General features: G+C 45.0%; 1 protein-coding gene across 2 annotated transcripts in view; it reads left to right on the forward strand.

The window, feature by feature from the left end:
• The first annotated feature begins 3929 nt into the window (after positions 1 to 3929).
• The window catches only part of GNAO1 (G protein subunit alpha o1), a 687967-nt gene continuing 668319 nt past the window's right edge, over positions 3930 to 23577 (forward strand). For both annotated transcript variants that reach the window (XM_086947686.1, XM_086947687.1), the window contains exons 1-2: positions 3930 to 4273; positions 6695 to 6737. In XM_086947686.1, the coding sequence (XP_086803812.1) occupies positions 4156 to 4273; positions 6695 to 6737 (161 nt within the window). In that variant the 5' untranslated portion in view covers positions 3930 to 4155. The remainder of the gene's footprint in view (positions 4274 to 6694; positions 6738 to 23577) is intronic.

A 23577-nucleotide genomic window follows, 5' to 3' on the forward strand; every position in this document is an offset into this window, starting at 1 on the left:
GAAGGATTTAGTGCTAATGAAGGTTATTGATCTAATAAAGAAGGGCACTAGGCGTGAGAGCACAGTAGAGCCAGGAGTGAGACCTTTTATAAAGGTTTTGGACGAGTTGTTTGTGTCAAGTGATGTTGTTTAGATGAGAGGAGATAGATTCATTCCTCCATGTTTGTTGAGGCACAAGGTGTTAAAATTGAATCATTAGGGTCATCTTGGACAAACGCTTACCCAACGCAGGATTAAAAGTAATTTTTGGTGGCCTTCCATTGATTCGGATGCTGCCTCTTGTGTTGAGTGTTGTGAGAGCTGTAGAGAAGGCTCACGTTGGTGTCGAATCAGCAATTTGGGAAGATTTATGTACCAGATCAGCCTTGGCATAGTATTAGCTTGGATTTTATTGGTCCCATGGATGAGCTACCCTATAATCAGCGATTTTCAATTGTAGTTGTAGATGTTTTCTCGAAATGTCTCACGGTTTCTTTTGTTAGAGTAATTACCACTGACATTACGATAAAGTTTCTAAAAGGAGTTTTTCATGATGAAGGGTTTCCGTCAATCCTCATAACAAACAATGGTACACAGTTAACATCCAACAAAATGAGTTTTTTTTTAGAAAATTGTGGTATTAGTCATCATCGCACAAGCTTATACAACCCACAGGGGAATGGTACCTGTGAAAGAGTTAACAGGTTAATCAAGGGTATAATACAAATGACTAGTGCTTTAGGTTGTTTTTCTGATGAGAAAGTCCAAGAGATGGTGTGGGCATATCGCTCTACCCCACCTAAGCAAGATACAAAATCACCTTTTGAGATGATGCGGGGTAGGTCTCCAGGTACAAAGTTGACTCCTTCTTGGTTAAAGATTCTTGATTGTGACACTTCTACCTCAATCACTTCGAAATTGTCTTCTTCTGTGTTTCTGCAGGTGATTTAGTAAAGGTTAAACCAGGAAGGGTTTCCAGAGGCTTAACAAAGTTTAGAGGCCCGTTATGTGTGAAAAAAGTATTTCCCAATTATCTTGTGCTAGAAAATGGTGAGAAATGGAACTATCAAAGGGTTGCTCTGTATAAGAAGGGTGGTAATGTGTCCTGTGGTAAGAATGGTGAGACTTTGTGTGATAACAGTGGATATGTGTTCTCAACTCAAGAAGAAGGGTGTTCTTCTTCCCCTTCTATCTTTAGGAGAGAGGATGGTAGTGGTGATGCTTCTCAGCATTTTGAGGGGATTTCTGTTTTTTCTAGCAGTATGAATTCTGGTGATGATGTGAGCAATTCCATCATGAGGAGTCCAAGATTGCGTTGTCCACCTTTGTATTTAGACGATTATGTTTGTTGATTTTATGTTGTGTTTTCTTTATATTTTTAGGTTTCCTAGGGAAGCAGATGTGTTGTAAATATGATTTTATCTTTTAAAATGATTTATAGTCTTTCTTTAGTTTTACTTGTGTGACATATCTATAGAATGCTTCTGTGATCTATGTCTTGTGATCTCACCCAGCTGATGTTCCAGTCTGGACAGTTGGAGTCCGGTCAGCTGGTGAGATACATGTTGTTCATCTGTACTGCGATTAAAAGAAGAAGCTCAACATATAATAAGCTGTGTAGAGTTATTATTCAGCTTACAACACAGTGCTATGAACCTGCTCGAGCACCATGATTCCGACGCAGATCGCAAACCAGTTCATTATAAAATGTATCTCCCCGCACTCGCCCTGGCAGCAGGATGTCACGTCACGTCCCCCCCCCCCGGTGGTGCCACAGCCAAGTTGTGACACAATACTTCAAGTCGTGCCCGGCATGTCTCACAGGTAGGAGGTCGGGCGCGTGGTCACATGGGGTGGGGGGGACGGGCGAGTGGTCGCAAGGGAAGCAGGTCATGCGGGGAGGGGGTGTTTAAATAATAAATAAATAAAAAACGTTCCTTTCCCGGGTCCCACGTCTTCACAGCTTGGTCTGCTCCTGCTTTCCTGCCTCCGCAGGAACAGGAAACAGGCATCCTCCATCCGTTCCTGTAAGCCAATCACAATGCTGCAAGGGCAGCGTTGTGATGCCGACCACACAGGCCTACATGGAGAAAAAGGAGTGCACATGACTGGTTTGGTCTGCTCCAGGGGGGCACCCAAACAGTCAGGGCCGGCACAATTGGGCAAGCCACTCCTCCTCTGCCCTCAAGCAAGCCCGCCTGCCCCAACCAAACCCTTCTGCTTTCTCTCAGTGCGAGAAACAGAAACATAAAATGGTATTTATAATACAATTTTATGTTTCTGTTTCTTGCACTGCGAAAAAGCAGTGAGGCGACGCTCCTGTGCCCACATGGAGGAGCCGTCCCTGAATACTTTACTGGGCCAGGCCCCGGCTGTCTCGGTAGTAGCATTTGGACACTACCGGCCGGGCCATGACGTCAGTCTGTCTGACTCAGACAGAGGCCTGCGGCCCTGCAGGAATCTCAAAGATACATTGTCGCAGCACTGTCAGCCTGCGCAGCTGCTGGGAGCATCCCAAACCTGCATGAGAAACCTGTGCAGGCAGCAGGCGCACCTCGCTGCCACAGACACACTATTTTGCAGCGGTTCTGTGACAGCTGAGACTAGGAATTATGCGTAACAGTGCGGTGATGCAGAGCACCACACTGAAATGCGTTAGTCTAACGCCTGATAATGTAGTGCATGGCAGAACTGCAGCAAGAAATATTTACGGCCAGCTTTTAGAGAATCTAAAGTAAGGCTGATTTGTGAGGCTGGAAAATTCTGTTTTGCTTCACAAACTAACTTTTTTATTAGTAAAGTATGACATGTTTATATTATGCTCAGTTAACTTAACCTCATCGATGCTGCAGATATTCTTCTCCGGTGCTGGGCCATAATAGAACTGGGTGTGGTCATGACGAGCTCAGCTCGTCATGAGCACACGAGCACCGTGCCTCATGACGAGCTGAGCTCGTCTTGAGCATCGAAGGGGTTAACCTTTTCCATGCGTCGGACGGCCGTCCGATGCCATGATGGGCGTATGCGGAGAACGGCTGGAGTCCGCCCGAACCATGCACGCCTCATTTTTCAGCACCTCGGCGGTCCGCCGCGGCGAAGAGGTTAACCAAATTATATCAAATAAACCATTGCAACTGCTGTTTTTATAGATCTCAATTTTATAATTATGGCATACTTTGGCCTACATATTTATTGCGGGATTGGTCTAAGAGTAATTTATTTTTCTTGTGCTCTTTTCTTGTCATCTTTTGACCAGTACAATAAACGTATCACTAATACTCATATAGTGTACATTGTAACTGTGTCATCCTGCCCAAATGGCATTCTGTACTTGTTACCAGACTAGATCTCAAAATACCAAACTATTCACTCTGTGAAACAACTGAATCCATTTATATCAGAAAGCACATCGTTTCAGAAAGAGAAAAAAATAAACAGTAAACCACATCAACAAGCCACGTATGTTTAAGAACCATTTCCTATAAACAAAGAGAAAGAAATGCATTTCTACGGTACCAAATAATTCTCAAATATCCCGGCGTGATAATTCACAAAGCGGATAGATTGGAACTCTCTGCGCAGGCGTGTTGCTGGAGCGTGTAGGAGGCGGGAACAACTCGGCTTTGGGAGGGAACACCTCACGCGACGTCATTATCCCTGTATCGGCCCATCTCCTGCTTCTCAGGCGCGCGCCCTCAGCAAGACAGCCAGTGGCCGGCGGGCGCAGCAGCACGAGAGCACGCACGCGCCTGTTTCAACTACAAGCCCCGAGAGCAGCAGCCCCTGACGCGCGCGCCCACACGCGGCCTCAGGCAAGAGAGGCGCGCGCCCCTGCTCGTCGTGACGTCAGAACAGCCTCGGCTGAGCCTTGGCCGTGCAGCAGCAGCAGCGGGTTCCCGGCGGTGGCGCGCGCGCTCCCCCCTCTCCCCGCCTCTGCTTGCTCGCTCGCTCCATTGTGATCCGCCAAACGATGCGCTCGCTCGTAGCCACCGCCGCCGCCCATTAGAGACCCCCTGCCCGGCCGCCGCCCGCCCCCCTCGGATGCTGCCTGGACCGCGCGCGCTGTAGAGAGCGGCAGAGCCCCAGCCGGATCCCGGGAGGCGTCGGTGCATTGCAGCCCCCGGTGCATCGCTTCAGGAGCCGCAGAGAGAGGACCCCCGCCGCCCTCCGCCCGCCATGGGATGCACACTGAGCGCCGAGGAGAGAGCCGCCTTGGAGCGGAGCAAGCAGATCGAGAAGAACCTCAAGGAGGACGGCATTAGCGCCGCCAAGGATGTCAAGCTGCTGCTGCTGGGTGAGAGGCTGGGGACTGCTCCACATCACGGATTGGGAGCCATCCAAATCACTGCATGGAGACGCCCCTGGCCGGGTGCATCGGAACCTCCCCCGCCCCCACATACCCCCCCCCCCCCCAGTCAATGCACTGCCCCCCCCCCTCAAAGCAGTGCATTGGGGCCACTTCCGTCTGTGCATGGGGGTCACCTGTCAGACAGTGTATTTGGGATCACCTGCCAGACAGTGCACTGGTGGCTGTCCCCATTCAGGGCACACGAGACCACTCCCAGCCTGTGCATAGGGCCTTCCTCCTATGCAGTATATTGGGCCTTCCTCATCACGTGTGTGGGGGACACCCCGTCCAGGTGATGAAGCTGGCCATTCCATAGCACAAGCAGTTATTTCTGACCCAGGGCCATTTGGGGGCTTTCGCGAACCCATCCATCCCATAGGCATGGTGGGCCTTTGACAGTTTCAGTGCTTAGAGCCACCTCCACACCCTTTTAATGTGAGTTAGACCCTTCCTAAATCAGTGCACAGGATCCCCCAGAAAGAAGTGCCTGTGCCCCATCTTGTATCTCCTACATATAGATATTGGGCTTCTGCTAGTACCTTTAACTCCCTTTTAGAGCTTTAGTGTGCAGGGCCCTGTCCAGAGTTCCACACACTTCACGAAACGCCAGCTCTCCCTTAGTAGCAGAATAGTCCCCACTTTTTTCAGTAAACTGCCATCAACCGTGTTGTCAGTCTATATGTAGTGTATATGCTTTAACCTAAAATTCCTTTTTGGTAAATCCCATGTAAAAAAGTAATTGCTCACATACAGCATTCATTATGCCTTCCAGGCCCCAGCCCCAGCATAGTCAAGTCACCCCACATCGAAGATACAGACTTTCTATTCTGGGAATTAACAATGTTTTAGCCTTATCTTTCCAGTATGTACTGTGCATGCTAACTGCTCTCTACCATGGGTATAATGCATCATAATTTACAGGAATATTTTTCATTGTCCAGCCTAATGACTTTCCGGGGTATCTGACCACTCCCTATCCGGTTATCCTTAGTCCTCTTATCTACCACCCTTTGCCATATCTGCCCTAGAGGGTACCTTCTTATTGCAAGCTGCTGAGTACATAATGAATAACTCTTTCACAGCCACGATTTTATTCAGGTTGAGTCCAGGTATTTTGCCTCCTATTCACCCCATCCTCTAGCACATCCTCTGTACCGAAGAAATGCCTCCTTCCCCCGCCCACTCACCCCACGTTCATTGCAACACGCAGAACCACACATTTTCATAGCTGCTCTTCAGAGTGCATCCCATGTTTCCCTTCTTTGCCCTCCCACTCCCTGCAAGGTGCAACCCCTAATTTTGAAAGCCAGTGATTGCACACCCCTCATCCACTCCCAACTTGGAGTGCCAGTGTTGCACATTCTTAAAGTGGATCCACCAGCATCCCAGCCTGAGACCAGAACAACCCTGAAGCCCTTAGGATGCCCCAGTCTTACGCTGGACCTGGACCACTAAACCTCTGGCTCTTCTGTCATCCTTATGATATTCTAAAAGGCCCATCTTTAGAGGAGGATACCTGCTGTAACAGTTTGGGGCAGCCACAGCCCTGGATCTTAAGCAAGTGATCCTGTCTTTCTGATGGAAAGTGTTTCCCATAGACAATACCTGAAAGAGGAAAGGCACAGAGTAGCTGATCCAGATTCATGCTGTCACCCCCATATTTTGTCCTGCTTGCACTGGAGGATGATCCGCATTGCTTACAAAGGATCCCCCAACACTATTTCCTGAAACCCCTCTGTATTTCAGTGATGATTCTACATGGGAATGTGGCAGCCTGGGTATGGAAGATCTATACGTCAGATCCTTTCCCCTTTCCGTATCAGGCGGTCCTTGTGGTACATGGGAAGGGTGCCGTGTACTTTTATTGAATTGCTTCATGTCCCTAGCCACAATCCCATCTTTCTCTAAATTTGCTTATAGAGCCACAAAACCTTTGTGAAAAAAATCTCCAAAGCAGTTTCTTTCTTATAGGATTATGCATGTTTTCTGCGCAGGATCCCTCGCTCCTTATTCAGGATACCTGCGAAATATCCATGGAATACCTTTATTATATGGCGAATGATTGTGTATGTAGAATCCACAATTCTCCCAAAATATTTTGTTATGATTCTGCTTGGAAATTGGGGGTTGATGCACTAGAATATTCCTTTCTGTTTTGATCATGGGGGAACAGTGCAAGTATCTCTGTATGGGAATTTTGCTTCAACTCCCTGCACATACTGTACCCTGTCTCCTAACCTGATGCCACAGAGGGTGAAGTGGGGATGTGCCGATGTGTTCCCACATGCTCCCTTAGCATGAGAGGTCTGTTTGTATCTTGAGCTGCCTGCCTTGAGACTCACCCCTTATCTTTTCCCTCCCTTTCAGGGGCAGGAGAATCCGGGAAAAGCACCATCGTCAAACAGATGAAGTGAGTGCCTTTTACATTACTTTCCTCACCCTCCCCTGGCAGGATCGTGGCTTGTGAATGACATGGGGTCCGCCATATTTAGCAGACTGTCAGCATTATTCCTTGCAGGGCATGCATCGCTCGAATGTGGTCCTTGGTTAAAGGGATATGCCGTGTAGACATGTATACTTGCATTAAAGTTGCATGGCACCAGATTTCTTTGTCCGGGTGCAGATGTATGCCTTTCATGGAATTATTACTGAGCAGAGTATTACGATTATTATCCCTCTTTGTGTGTATCTGTCATCTGCTCGGGGATTTGTACCGTGGCTGCTGGTGGGGGAGGGGAAAGAACTTGAGGTATTTTATTTGCACGTTGTAGTTTTTTTTGTATGTGGATTTGTTGATTTATCTCGGCATAGCGTTGTGTCGATGGATTGTGCAGTGTCCTTTTTTTCTGTTTGCTCATTGGTTCCACCCGAGCTCTCGCTGGAAAGGAAGATGGAGGGAGCCCAGCCCTTTCTTTCTTCCTCCCGGTCGGGGTTTCGCTGTCGTGGTTTTCATTCCGCACACTGGTAGCACCCCGGCCCCGGCAGGGGAAGCCTCGGTCGGGTTGTGTGCGTGGATTTCCCGTTGTTGGAAGGGAGGGCGGGGTAGGGTCCGCTCCTTTTTGTGGCCGTGATAGGGTGTCTGCTGTTCATGGCTCTGGTGCTGAACTGGAGGTTGTGTGATTTCTTTTCTTTCCCTGGGAGGGAGCGGGGAGGCGGGGCACGGGGGCTGGATGTGAATGGCACAGATACAGCCAGGGCCGAACCATTAAACATTACCACTGTCAGTTAAGCTTAATGTCGGGATTGTATCTCCCTGGTCACCCCCTCCCAATATTTGATCTGGAAAATGTCTGTTGCGCTTGGCTCAAATGTTTTTTTTATTATAAATAATGCGTGTAAGACGCTGCCATTTAGAACTGCTTTATCCGAGATATTAGTCTTCCAATTTAATTAACAAGAAAATATTTTTGGGCTGCTGTCCACACACGTGATTGCTGTCAATCAAGGCACCGGGCCCAGTCGCCGTGTATAAAGCCCATAATTTCCGAGTGTTTCTTTGCTGTACAATGCCCTCTCGCCCATGTTTCATCAGTGCTGTCTCAGTCTAGCACCGCTCCACCCGACCCTCGCACGTTTGCTGCAGAGGCGCTGGAGGCTCCATTAGCACACGCAGACTAGTGTTTGTTCTCCGGGTAGCCGGGCGTGCTTTGACACCTTTACACACACACCGTGACTAATTAGCGGCCGCTCGGCACAAACACCACGCAAAAAAATGAAATGATTACTGATCAGGTTGACAGGATGGCTGGAGTAATTGCGTCCCACAGGGGGTGGAGCATGTTGGTGGAAACTGTGGATGCTTTTATTCCGGCAAAGGGAGCCATGCAGTGGGCGCCGTGATGGGGCTGTATACTTGCACTTGGCAGAGGCCCGCTGCACAGGGCGGGGTAGGCCTGGGATGGGTTGTGAGGGAGTTTTTGAGTGTCCCCCCCACTAAGTGTGTCGGCCTGGTTCCTCTTCGCATTTAATCGGCGTGTACGACATACAAAGTGATGCCATATGCCAAACTCAGTATAGTTTCTTACAGTTTAGGATTAATTCACATGTTGTTTTGTATTAGACTAGTATTGTAGTTCTTGCTGCTCAGCCAGAGTGGAATGTTGGTGCCTGGTGGTCCCCCCCCCCCTTATACTTATCTTCTGATTTAATAAAGCATTCTTCATATGCTACACCTCGGCTACTTCAATTATTTCATCATATTACATTGTGTATTCTGCCGTCTGGGGGTGTGCTCGGTGCGAAGGTCTGCTGAGCCGAACTGCCTGGCGTGCCGTTCAGGCGCTCCAGGTGTTGGACAGCGCCCTAGGCTCAGGTAGCTCCGACGTTCATTCCTGCCGCTCGGCTATTTCCGGAAACTGTCTCGGGAGCGTTTGTGCCGGCACTGCGCAGACTCGGTGCCAGTAGGCAGGAGACCGAACGAAGCCCTTCGGAGGTACTCGGAAGGTATCGGAAACTCTGCTGACCTGCTCTGGTAGGACTTGAGGGATGTCTGTGGTCACTGTTCAGTTAAACGGCCGCAGTCCCTCCTTTCTCTTACGTTTAGTGACGATTATTTAGCGACTCTTGTCGGAGAATCTTGAACCCGCCTTTCGCTGTCCCAATTCCTCAAGGTTCAATACCGCACGTAATTGAGATTTGAATGGATTGACCAACATTTTATTAGTATTTCTGCAATGTGCGATACGCTTTTTGAAATGCATAGTTTTATTGCTAAAATCCAGTTCACTGATTCGCAGCAGCCGATCGTTGGCGTGGGTCTGTGTGCGGAGGCAACTCGTCGCCAAATAATTGTAGTAAATCCAAGCGCGAGCTGGATGGTTAAACTGGATTTATTGTAGATGGAATGCCCAAGCATCGGAGCATATAAACAAGCAGCTCGTAATCCCCAAGCCGGTTACCAATCCTCTGAAACCCCTTTCCATGTTCCATCATTAGAGTCTAATTCCACACATGAACGCTAAGGAAACCCTAAAGGGACAAACTAAAGGACATTTAAAGACTAACTAAAAATAAAAGCATAACTACCCAATACGTACAGTTGGAGCGAAACCAGGTGTGGCATGAAGGCTTTTAATGTCAGTTTTCCACGGAGATAGGCCATGTAAGCTCGAACATGAAACACTGTCAAGTTTCAGTAGGTGTGAACATTTTTAACATGCACAGATCACAGAATTTACGGTCTCAATTAAAATCTAAAGCTGTAGATTAAATATATCTGCTGCATTATTTTCAGGCTATTTTGTTGTGTTCATGCAACTGATAGGTGCCAACTCTCACGTTGTGTTTGTAGTTGGTGCTCAGTCTCACTGCACGGTTTCATCGCTCTAGTCCAGTGGCTGTGTTTTTGGTCTTTAAGGTTGCGTTCAAACAGTCAAATTAGCTGGTTCTAATATTATATATTATTTACCATCACAAGAATGCACTTTCAGAGCACAGTTGACAAGGATCATTGTAGCTTTTCCCCATCCTATGCAGTTAAAGGGACAGTCACACACTATCAAATGTTAGAGGACTGGTGTTTCCCATGTACTAGTGCTCTAGATTCTTAGTCTGCAATGGGAAGTTTGCTCCCTACTCTTCCTTGACTCTCTGAGTAGATGTGGAAATGCAGGCAACGTCTCGCTACAGGAAGTTATATGGGGCGAGCGTAAGAGCTTTGCCACACAGTTATCACAGTTGTAATAAAATATGAATGTATGAGCACCAAAAACTTGATAATGCCTCAAAAGATTCAAATATTTTTACAATAAGAAATGTGATGCAAATAATAGGAAAGTACACAAAACAAAAAGACGCAAACGTAATGCAATGACAACAGCCGTTGTCGATGCAGAAGGTGCACTACAGCTAAATATGGACAATTGTGCCAACATGAGAGCAAAACTTCAGTACCACAACAATGCAGTTCTGAGAACATTTGACTTTTCTAACAGTGTTTGTAAACATAAATTGATTAAAATCATAGCGCTGTATAATGGCGGATCATAGTCTTTTGCCCGAGACACTTTGTTACAAAGTTTTTATCCTTTACTTTTCCTGACTGTTCTTTTCACAAACACTTGAACACGAGCAGAAACACACCACAAAGACAAACAATAATACAGTATTCCTTGCAACCTGTACAGCAAAAGAACAGTGTCTCAGAATTTGGCAAATACATTCCTGGATCCATAGACGGAAGCAGGCTGACTGCATTTAGGGCGGTGGTCTCAGGCCTCCAAAACAATGGTCTCAATGTGGCTTTGGTACTGTTAGACCCGTCAGCAGCATTTGACACAGTGGACCCCAGCATCTTGCTACAAAGACCTGGCTGTAGCTGGCTCATCCATAGGATGGTTAGGATCCTTTTTGGAGGAGCGAGAGCAGGTAGCTTGGATGAAGCCATTCTCTTACAAAGCCAAACAGTTGTTGTGGTTCCTTAGAGCTCTGCACTGAGTCCTACCCTTTTCAATATTTATCTGTTCCTGATGGCATCCCTGGTTGAGTTTTTTGGCAGTAATATAATTTCCTATGCGGACGATACGCAGCTTCTGCTCACCTACGAGGGTGACTCAGTTAGCGCCAAACAAACATTTGCTCTTTGCTTAAAGGCGCTAATCGACTGGCTCAGGAGGAACAGACTACTGTACAACCAAAACAAGACCGAAATCTTGTTGTTTTGACCAAATCCCCTCGCTGGATGTACAGGAGCCTGGCCTAATAATGTCCCTCTCCCGCTGCCCCCAACGGAGGTAGCATGAAATCTGGGCGTTTTGTTTAATTCCCTTCTTTCCTCCAGCTCACAGGTTTCGTCTGTTGTAAAGTCATGCCTTTTGTATCCTTCGCCTGGTCAGTAAATTTCTGCTCCTGATATCTCATGAAGCGCAGGTCTTAGTGGTCAGGGCTCTGATTTTATTGTGGCTAGATTACATCAATGTTTTGTACCTGGGCATGCCAGAGTACTTAATCCAGTGTCTACAGGTTGTTCAGAATATGGCGGTCTGTCTGCTATATAAGCTACCAAAGCTTTCGTCAGTATCTCTCCTTCACGAGGTGCTCCATTGGCTCCCAGTGCGCAAGCGAATAATGTTCAAAGCCTCAAAGCCTTAACTGACACACCAAGCCTCCCACAACAAAGGTCCCTCCTACCTGAATGAGAGGACCAATGACTACAAACCAGTGAGATCGCTGCGTTCAAGTCATGCTGGGCTGCTAAGAGTACTCCGCTTTAAAAAGCAGCAGAGAGGGGCTTCCTCCTTCACGGTTTTGACATGGGTTTGTGGAACCAGTTGCCTGGCTATCTGAGATTAATTACGGAGGAAGCAAGCTTTAATAAAGCACTGAAAACGTACCTCCTTCGTTTTTAGGGTATTAGGATGCCGGATGAGTCTTGCCTCCCCGTACCTGCCTTTGATGCCTAGCGCCAGGACACTCCTGGAGTAGCCATGCACTATATAAATAACTCATTAATTAATTCATTAGTATCTCACACTTTGATCCCTAGACCTCTAGGTTACATGCATGGAGAAGTGTGGCTCAATGGTTAGAGCGGCAGACCTTGAGGCAGAGCGCTGGCCAGGGACCAGGGTTCGATTCCCGCCTCGGCGGGATTGGGCTTAAATTCCTCTGACCGGATATTCTCGCCTCAGTGCCGAATCTAAGCATGGGCCCCACGCTGCAACTCTGGGCAATAGCTTGCTTAGTCTCCACAACGGCCCCCGATACACAAGGGATGCCTGGTTTCACCATGGGATGCCCAGGAGTGGACACCTCACAAGGAAAAGCCAGGAGGGGTTCCCTTGTGGTAGGAGTACAAGCGCCGGGATGCTTACGGGTTACTGTTCGCGCTATACAAATACAACACATGCTGTTTTTTCCAGGTGGGTTTCATCCTAATGATGAAAAGGGTAAGACCAGAGACTGGCCTACAGTAGAGAGTGCAAGCCCTCAATTGCAGGGCTTGGTTTAGACTGCACAAGTATTTCTCGACCAGGGTAGCTACATGCCAGCTGTATTCTAAACCACACAAAATTAGCAGGGTTGGTTGGGGAAAAATAATAGTTGGTGTTTTAGGCAGTTGGTGTGCTCACCAGGCATGGTCGCCACTTGCCTTACTTCCACTAGTAGCAGTCATTTCCTGGACTGTTCACTTCCAGTAACTGGTAAGGGGAAGAAATGATTTCAGGACTCAGTTTCCACTTCTCTGCACTGCATGAGCTATCTAGGGGTTTAATACTACTATGGTCCGCTGAAGCACTGGCTAGCAGAGGTTCATTGGAGACATTTGGCCTTGTTTTTAGCCATTCGGCAATGGACTACAATTGGATCCACGTTTCGCAAGGACCAACAGCAGAAGAATTCATGCAGGTCTGTGTCAGAAAAAAATGACCAAAAAGCTGAAGGGAGACTCCATCTTGCATACCTAAGTTGGGCCAAGACCCAATGCAATCGTACGTGCGACATCAAAGTTGAAAAGATCCCCTAATCAGGTTTAGGAAGTGTTTACTCCTCATAGCGGTAGCTGGGCAGGTCCCTTTCCCAGAGTGCATTGCAGTAATCAGTACCTACATACGTATGTCATCTAGTACCCACTTGTGATGGGGAAACTTTATTCCCTCCAGTGAGCGCTGGAAACAAAATACCCAACATAGGAAGAAGGGGGGGGCGGATAGAATTTTCACCCTTTGACAAAATCTATGATCCATTTTGATACCATCAGTTTTACGAAACTAAAAGTTCAGTATTCGCTTTGGGTAAGCCTAACGGCGGGTACACCGCTAGTGTTCATTAGGTATTTATTGTGCACACATGTTGTTGATCATGATCAGTATTACAAAAATATAGGTTTTTAATTTTACTGAATATCCTTGTCAACAAAATGTCGGGATTGCTCCCCTCCACATCTATCAAAGCCTCTGAACTTCATTCTTACTTTGAGGCTAGTAGGCTGCTCCCATATGTGCAGCTACTACACCTCAAAATCTAGAATATGCCTCATCCAACCACCACTGAGTCTGGTGAGTCAAGGGCAGCAACCCCATTTAAACTACGAGATGGGGAAACCAATGCAGTGTCTACATCCTCAGTGCACCCAGGGGGAGTCCCCGACAAGCACCAGTTTGCAGTTTGAGTGGTTCCTCAAGATCCCTGGCCACAGAAACGTTTGCCAAAAAGCTAAAATACAAGGGCAAGGGAACAACACAGGTATATGTCAGCTGCATATGTTTTGAATAGTTTTAAATGTTCAGCTGTTTGACTGGTGCACAGAACAATATTGATTTAGTCTCTTGGAACCTCTACAATAGAATGTTATTACACACAACCGTGAAGTTCTATAATCCCCCTTAAATTAATGCCTAAATTGGCCCTGCAGTATTCGAAGGTGGGATCTTCAGCTTACAGAAATTTGTGCAGCAAGTCCAACCTCTTTGAGCGACCCCAAAGCCCAGTTCAGTTGATTGTGTTCATTAGTGGATTATGGTTGTAATTAGATGCTGGTGGACGGTCCCCAAGCAAAAACAACATTTGATGAACAGAATGCAGAACAATGTCATACATTCACCCCAGTGCAGAGATCTGGGCCTAAATCCTATCGTTTTTTTTGCTGACTGTGCCATTCCAGTTTGAGCCCAGCCTTATGAAAATCAGTCTTGTCCCCAGGCCTTCAGAGAGATAGAGGCCGTGGCCTGTGCAACCCTGGCGTTGGATATATTTAGAGATCCCCACCTGCCTTGTGGTGATCTGTGCGGTGAAGGGACCCACCACTGTGATAGGTCCTCTCCTAGCATTGCCGATTAGCTGAGCAGATACATCGTTTAAAGTGCTCGTTCGGCAAACTTGTTTGCTTTGAGAAAACAAATTTGCACTGCAAACTCAACAAACTAAAAAACATGTTTTCCGACTCGCAGGGTGTTTTTACCCTCGCAGGTGAAGGCCATTCTGAATTTTCTCTGCCCATGTCCATCATGCATTACATGCTGGGCAAGCGAAGGCAAGATCAGTGACAGGTGCCTGCTTTTCATCTGGATGGGAAACTGTCTCTGAGGTCTATTGGCCCATGGATGACATGCTGTCAGCTCAGACGTTTACACTTGTTGATCCAGGGGAGGCTCTTATGGTGTAAACATGGTGCTTCCACGTGAATAGAGCACGGGAACCACAAGCTTGGTGGGATGGGAACATTGCTGTTCTCTACAAATGCATTTTATCTTTGTTCAAGTGTTGGCAATGCAGTGAATTGAGCTGGTACTAAGTCTTTAGAATGCAGTACTTTCGAAGCTCTTGTTTCTGAGGTCTTAACTCGTTTCTACACCCCCCCCCCCCCCCCCCCCCACACACTTTTCGTATTTCCATGCAGGGCGCAGTGAACCTATATGGGACGATTAGGGCATAGTAGTATGGCATGGGACTGGGCGCACTACTGTTGGTAGGAGGGCAGGATAGTACTATGGTGCAGGATTGGATTAGGTAGTATATTTAATCAGGAAAGAACTACTGATGGACCAGCGCGTCAGCATTTGCAGACAGAAAAGGAACAGACTTGACATTGCCTCAAAATGGCAATACTCTCTGATCAGGGCAATGAACGGTGAGCAAATGGAAATGAAGCCAAGTTGGAGGAAAGTAAAATGAAGGGGTTTAGAGGAGTTCGCCACCAACCCCTATGTCTTGTATGCTTCTGGTGGCTTTGCATTTTGTTTCCATGTGTGTCATTGGCTTAGTAAAATGCTTTGTATACATATGACCGCAAACCAGTTGTCCATCCATGGTTGCGTTCCTGTGGTATATTGGGTGTTGCTTCAGGTGCTCTTTTCATTTTGTATGGGGCTGTCATCCAGGTGTTTATATCGATGCTTTGTGTCCATCCTTCTAATTATGATGTAACCTGTATTGTATTTATCTGGTTTCTTTCTCCCTAGCTGCTCAGCCAGTGTGAATGTGCTGCATGGAATGTTGATGTGAGTCTTGAATTGAATATTTGGGTGCCTGGATGCTTCAGTGTGTCAGTTGGAGTATTGTCTGAGCAGCAGGCAGACTGCTCCTGGTTGGGCTTTATCTCTACTACTCATCTACCTGTAACTGAACTTAATAAACCTACATGAAACTACATCTTGGCTACGGACCTCATCACTACAGATTTTTTGCGACAAGTATGGGATATGAACCCACGTGTGCAAAGCACAATGGATTATGTTCTTGCAGTATGTGGGTTCCATCTTCAAGGTTGCCAAATGTATACTATTTGTGATGTATTGTTCCTGAGACATTTACCGTCATGCTCTCTTTGTGACCTATCCTTCAGGCCTTGTAGTCATGCTGTGTTTGGAGCACATTAATGAGATAGTTGTGGTCATGGTGTGTGTGAGGCCAATTCTCTGTTTGGATTTGTTCATGAAGTATGTCCGTCTTATCCCTCACATCATTGTGATCGTGCAGTCCTTTGAGACCTGTCTTGGTGTCGTCTTCTACATACAGTCGGTGGACGGAGGTTGTTCCTCGGGTATTTGTCATCCGTTGGTCAGCGACACTATTCTGGTGGTTTCATTGCTGCTGTGGATGAGGCCTTTTCCTTTGGGTGGTTGTTCATGTCCTTCCTGAAGAAATTTTAAGGAAGTTGTGATCATTCTGTGGGCAGAGGTTTCTTTTCAGATTATGTTTAAGCTATTATTAAAGTATTATTGTTTAATGGCTATGTTCATGTCGTGAGAGTAGGGCTTTCATTTGATGTTTGCCTTCATGCTGTGCAAGGAAGGCTTCATTATTGCAAGTCTTCATGTAGTTGGTGGTATCCGAACCTGTAGTTCATAATGGAAATCCGTGACTATATTTTTTCTGTTAATGGTTGCTTCTATGAAATCATTAGAGCTGTTTTCCCAGGGGTCTATATTCATTCAGTGGATGTAGGTCCTGCTTCTGGTGGTTGTGTTAATGCATTGGATTGATGCATTTCTTAAAGTTATTGTGGCTGTTGAGTGAATGAAGATCTATTCCACACGTGGCAGCTTTTATCAATATCATGGATGGAGGTCTGTCTTGAGGTTTTTGTGTTCTTGTTTGAGTTGATTCAGATCTTGCTGGGGATCCAGAGGATACTTTCCTCATAGAACATTGCAGTAGTATGATGTAACTTCCTTTTAGGTTGTCTTTTCTGCATAATTATCTTTTCCTTATAGGAGACCCCTTCTCGGCACCACAGTTTACCCTGATCTCCATGTTCCCGTTGCTGCCTTTATCTAGGTTGTTCCAGCAAGGTCGTCCAGTTGTGCTCTTACATGGTCTCACATCAATTTAATTTGTTTTAAAGCTTTTTTTTTGTGTTCCCCTTTGCTCTAATAACGTATTCACCAATGTTATTTGTCTCCTTCAGACTGCTGGCAGTGTTCCCCATGCCTTTTCTCACTAAGCGCTTCCTATTCTCCACAGTAGTACTCATAGTCTTCTGTATAATTTTTTAAATCTCAGAATCGTGTTCAAAGCATTCATTCAAGTAGTATTTTTTTGTTTAATGGATGTTCATCAGACAGACTAGTTAGGATTCAGCGTGTTCACTGCTGTGGCCCGGGTTCAAGTCTGGTCAGCGAACTGGCTACCTAATATGCAAAGGAAGCCTAGAACTACAGAATGCGTATTTTAAAGATTGCAATAACCTGACTTTGTCACCTATCCAGAGAAACGTTATGTTTGTTGTACTTTCATAAAACATGCTACTTGAATGAATTCTTTGAACATACGATTCCAAGATTCCGGTAATAATTAGAAAATGATGGGTGCTTTTTTTTCCCACGCCTCCATTTGTGATATAGTACTTAGTTTGTAGTGTGATGTGTGGTGCTTGTGGTTTGTGATTTGGTCTATCCACCCACTTGCCTCATTAAGGCCATAAGGCTAGAGCGGTCGACCTTGCAGCTGGGGAACCGGGTTCGAGTCTCAGCAACGACACTCAACATCCTGTGATTCTGGGCAAATCACTTAATCTCCCCATGCCTAACAAAAAAAACCCACAAAAAATGAATATGTCCTTTGGTAATGAAACTGGTGCTCTTGTAAAGCGCTCGGATACCTGATCTTTCGGGTCTAGTTCGCGCTATATAAAAAGCGATAAAAATAAATAAATACATAGGTTGTTATTTAACCTCATGTTTTGCATGTGATGGTAGAGGGGTCAGATGGCACCAATATATTCTGCTTGTGATGTGGCATAACCAGTGCTTTGAAAGGACCAAAAGTGTCAGACTGAGAAACTGGGCTTATTTTGTTTGTTAGGGAGAATACCAGGGGATCCTTTGCTACGTATGCTACTTTACCGAACGGCTTCATTGAGTAGAAGCCAATACTTTGTGTTAGTCAGAATCTAAACCTCCAACCATCCATTTCAAGAAGTTGGGGATACTAAATATACAGCTTGTGATGTATTTTATGGTGTGGTGTAAGTATGTAGGCACATGTCTGCTTCTGGTTCATGGTGTGGTACACAACCGTAAAGACAATTACATTTTGGCTCTTCACTTAGTAAGGTATCCCAGTTGTCATAATCCATTTACAGCCCACCACCAAGAGACCTGAAGGGGAATACTGTCCCATTCATGTTTTTGAGATATAACCTGCTTTGTGGAATGAGGTGTGGCTATGTACGTGTGTAATGTAGCACAACCACACAATCTGCTTGGGGTACATGGTTCTGAATAGCTACCTGTATGCATGTTGTGTAGTGTGTTATACATACACATTCTGGATGATACATGCGGTGTGGTGGAGCCACACATTTTACTCTAAGTAAAAACATGTATCTTCAGGTTTTATGTTATATGGCGTAGCCACACCTTCTGCTTAAAGTGTGGCGTGCGACTTACCATTGTCTGCTTGTGTCTTTATTTTAAAGAGTGAATTTTTTTATTATTATTTTTTTATTTTTTTAAAAGGTCTGAGTTGGATGGGTGTAATAATCACTGGCAATGTGATTTGTCTGTCGCACCTTATTTGGATGAGCGATTTTCTCCTCCTGCATTCAAAACCTTTTAGAAATTAAATATTTTAGTTTATTCAGAATTTGGAATTTTAGGAAACTTCTTGTCTGCAGAGAAAGCGTACGATTGGAAGGGACGAAATATTGCAGGTGACCAGTATATTATATTAAAGTCTTTAAGAGAGCGAGGATAATTCTAGACAATAGATGTATGGTAAGGGAGCTCAATCTGTTAGCTTTCTTTTTTTTACGTAAGTTGCCCCTTGTGGCTGCTTTGGAACTATGATCAAAATGAATCCAGGGTCCGTAGTGGAATAGTATGATGCAATGGAATGCTATTACACTATTTTCTTCGTGCATAATGTTTGTAAAACATGTAGTGTATACATGACATAAAGGGGTGTGCTCTGTCTGTGCAGTCTTTCTGAGCATTCCAGACTTGCTTTTAGTCTGGTGAATTCTAAAAAGTACATCAAATATAATTTTATATTGGGTGTTAACTATAAGTGGAATTACTTCAAGACTTACATGGTTTATAGAAGCAGACTTTCTAGTTAACTTGAACAAGCATCATTACCTATAAGCAAATTGTAAATGGGGTCTTCGTACAACATTTATTCAGCTCAGACATAACTAGAAGAGATTCGTATAAAACAGTTCTTTAACAGAAATTCGTTGGGGTAAGCTCGTGTCTCCTAAATTGAATTTGTTTTATATACATGGCTTAGGAGCACTGAACTTCCTTATCAAATCAGCGATGCCCATCATTACTTTCTTAGAAAGTGCCTCAAATGTTCTTCTCAGGACTGTGGAGTCATCACCAAAGATTGCTTATTTGAGGAGCTTATGTAATAATCATCTCTGAGGACTAGTTTAGGAGGACCCTACTACTACTGGAGCGGGTTCTGTTGCTTGATGTCATATTTTGCTTACCTCAGGAGAAACCTGCTTGTATTTTAAAGCCTTGTATGCAGGACAGGGCAATTGTAAATATATAATTATAGTGGGAGTTGTTCATTTGTATTTTCAGTACTAAACCTGAGATTTCTGTTATTCATTTCTATGGTTTGGAATTGGCGTGCTCCGCCTTTTTTTTTTCTTTCTTTTTTTTTCTTTCTTTTCTTAAAAAAAACCAACCCTTTTTCTCTAATTGTGTTTTGCATGGTTCATGATCCTAACAGAAATATTGTCAATATACATATCATTTCCACATTGTCTGTTTCATACTTTCCGATAGGGGTGTTTTCTATTCGTAGAGAGGCCATGACATGATATCTAACCCTTTATGGTAAGACTTCATTTATTTGTTTCCACAGTTTTTAAAAATTTTCAGTGCATAGTGTAAACCATTCGCTCTTACCCTGCGGTCCATGATGCCTGCTCCGAGAGTCCGTGATTGTTAAGAAAATGAAATAATAGCAGATACACCTAAAAATACAAATTGTAAAATTTACAATTTTCAAAACATCGTAAACGTGAAGGAATTTGATATTGGAATCTAAAAATTAAGTTGGCGCCCTTAGCTGGATCATGGCAACAGCGCAGGTACAGCAAGCAGAATCTTTTATTAACGATTGGTTGCTTCAAATGTGATCAGCACTCATAGTGCTGAGAAACAGAGGGTGCATGTATTGGAAGCAAAAAGACGAAGGGATATGCTAGAATCCTAGCATATCACTTCATCATTTAGAATAAAACCACAGTTTGTAAAGCTCGAACTTTCCCATTAAATAAAATTTCAATTAAATACAATATTTCCTAATTTGCGAAATTGATTGATGTGCCTGTAATATTGTGTATTGTTTTGAAGTTCAAATCTAGAAATTGATTAGGCTTCGAATCGAAATGACCAAAGCAATACATTCCCTTAAACTGGGTAAAGCGCCAGGACCGAATGGCTTCCCAGCCAGCTTTTAGAAAACCTTCCAAAATGAACTAATCCCTCATTTGAAATCCCCTTTCTCTCACTTAGAGAAAACTGGTAAAATCACTGGAACAACTACTGAAGCCATCATTTGGGTGATCCATAAAAAGGGGAAGGACTCCCTAGAGGTAAAATAAATATAGACCCATGTCCCTTCTAAATTTGGATGGGAATTTATCCCTCCATTTCATATCCATAGATGGCAAACTGGCTTCATAAAAGGCAGACATGGCTCGGACATCAAACATTTCTACCACATCTTTGAAAGAGTAAAACCCCTAACTACCCCTACAATAGCCATGGCCTTAGATGCAGAGAAGGCCTTCAATAAGGTCTCCTGGCCATTCCTACAAGCTGTCATACGCAAATTCAATCTTGGAAAGTCCTATATCCGTCAAACATTTGCGCTAAATGCCCAACCATCGGCTCGAATCGGAGTTAATGGGTTCCTTTCCAATAAAATAGACTAGCGCAAGGTACTAGCCAAGGTTGTCCCCTTTCTCCACCTTCTAGCTATTGAACTTCTCCTTGTCTTCATCAGAAGCAACGCACTTTGAAAAGGCATACCCATTGGGTTCATTTCCTACAAACACGCCGCACACAGACAACCTACATATTTTCTCGCACTAGGCTGTAAATGCCATCCCTACAATTTTATCTGTAACTAATAGCTGCACCCGAGTCTCGGGTTACTCCCTGGACCTTAATAAAACCAAAGTTTTTCCTCTAAATAACCTAAAGCTTCCGACAACCACAAACAATACTAAACTACTTTGGCAATCCTTACATATCAAATACCTTGGAGTTCACTTCATAAATAACATTGAAGAAACAAAGAAACCAAATTGAGATATTCTGCTGAAGATAATCAAAGAGGTTCTTTCAGCCTGGTCACCCAAATTCTTGACCTGTTGGGGTCGAGTGATGATAGCCCTACAAACAAATGTTATCACCTCCATGCTTCCCATACAATTAATGGATAACCTCTTCAAAAATATAGGCGCTGCAATTACCGAATTCCTTTGGAAAGGGAAGAAATGTAGAATAGCCCTCAAGAAGCTAAAACTAGGTAAAAGCCCTGGAGGCCTGAACGTCCCCAACTTCTTCAAATACCAGCATGCCTTCCTAATCAAACAAGTCACTAAGTGTATCCAAGCCACTAAGTGTTTCCCATCGAAAAAATCCCTGGCAAAATCTTATGCTGGAATTTCTTTGTAAACGATGAAATCATTTCCATTTCCAACATTCTCACACTATCCTTAGGGACACAATTTTGGCTCTTAGGACACTGGATAAACTGCTTCCAAATAAAATGAAAATTTCAGATTATGCTTCCCTTTGGAACAACGCAAAGATTAAAGTTGAAGGCGCGCCCTTCACATGGCCTTCTTGGTCAACAAACAACATCTTATTTCTAAAAGACCTCGGTACACCAGCACAACCTTAAAGTTTGCGGAATTACAAAACGCACATAATCTTGAAAACATTGAATCTTTTAGCTTCCTAAAACTAAAGGTCATGTTAAAAAAAGCTCCCCTATTCACACGTCTTTGACTTGATTCCACTTCTCTTTAAATTAACCACAACACACCAAGCAGCTTCTGCAATTTACTAATCTCTGAACTCTTCGAACAAGAGCAAAAGAATCCTGTCCAAAATAAGTGGAAAGAATCCAACCCTAGTTCCACTCTCCTAACAAAACAATATATGAAATCTTTAACATTGAGATCTCCCTGAATTTTCACACAGTTGACATAGGCTCCTGAGGCCACTATCCCACTCTGAAAGTAAACCAATCCAGCATGTTTTTTCATTGCCCTGCTACTATCCTTAGGAATAAGAAACCTTTTTTTGCGAATGGAAATCTTTTTATAACCGGTCAAGTCACACTTGGTGGGCATGGTCCTGTTTCACGAGAAGAATGGATAATATACTTTCAAATAACAAATACAACTGCCAGGCATCCCAAAAACTATGGAACAAACACAATGTATTTGTACAGAAAATCAAAACCCCATGAAGCTTAGTACCCTCATGCCCCTATAGGTGGCACCTTACCAACTCAACTGCTTGCTCCTACATGTTAGATTAACGAATACCTACCTTCGCATCAATGCCAATTATGTGACAGGGACATCTGCCATAGACCTCTTTCTTCTCACTCCCCCTTTTTTCACTCTTTCTCCCTCATCCCTCTATTCCCCTGGGACCTCTTTTTGTTATTCCCCTTTCCCGACCTCCTTCTCATGGGTTTACCTCCATTAATATTTCTGAACATTCCTTTGTATTTTAGACCGATATCAACTGACTAATACTTGGAAATAAAAAAATGAAATTGCTTAGGCCAGGGTCTTCGAATTCCAGTAGGGATTCACTGGGGGTCCACATAAATCAGAAGGCTGTGGACCACTCCATTTTGTGCATTAGCCACTGTCTTGAGTTGCCATTATTAGCCTTTCATGTATAGATTTGAGTTCCCATCATATATATTTGTGCTACTATTCCTGGTCACCATGAGTTGATATAAAATATGCTTGTATTCTGTATTATATTTGTGTTCTTCCCTCATATTTATGTGCTTGTGAGCAAGGGTAGGTATCAATCATTCAGGGATTTGTGAAGCGCACTACTCACCCGCGAGGGTCTCAAGGCGCTGAGGGGGGGAAATATCTGGCAGTGCTGAGTCATCCGAAAAGCCAGGTCTTGAGCCTCTTCTGAATGCTTGCAACGTGGGGGGTTTGTCTGATGCTGAGGGGGAGTTTGTTCCAGGTCTTGTCCGCGAAATAGGAGAAGGCTCTCCCCCCCCCCCCCCCCACCCCCCCCCCTGTTTTGGGTCTCCGGATGCGAGGGATTTCGGACAGGGGGAGGTCGGCAGAGTGAAGGTTTCTCTTGGGGGCGTGGAAGGAGATTCTGTCGTTGAGGTACTGGGGTCAGGTGTTGTGGATGGATTTGAAGGCGTGTGTGAGCAGCTTGAAGGTCACTCTCTTTTTGACGGGGAGTTAGTGGAGGTTTTGTAGGTGCTGGGTGATGTGGTCTTGTCGTGGGATGCTGAGGACGAGTCTGGCTGAGGCATTATGGACGAGCTGGAGTTTGTGGAGTAGAGACTTGTTGATTCCGGCTTAGAGGGCATTCCCTTAGTCCAGTATGCTGGTTATGAGTGCGTGGGTGACCGTCTTTCTGGATTCCGGGGGGATCCACTTGAAGGTCTTGCGGAGTATGCGGAGGGTGTTGAAGCGCCTGGACGGTACGGCATTGACCTGTTGGTTCAGGGTGAGGGAGGAGTCCAATATGATGCCGAGGTTACAGGCGTGGCCCGTGGGTGTGGGAGGGTTGCCGAGGGTGGGGGGGCCACCAGGTGTCCTCCCACACTGGGAGGTGGATCCG

Source organism: Lissotriton vulgaris, chromosome 12, assembly GCF_964263255.1.
Source record: "Lissotriton vulgaris chromosome 12, aLisVul1.2, whole genome shotgun sequence".
In the NCBI taxonomy this organism is placed as follows: domain Eukaryota; kingdom Metazoa; phylum Chordata; class Amphibia; order Caudata; family Salamandridae; genus Lissotriton; species Lissotriton vulgaris.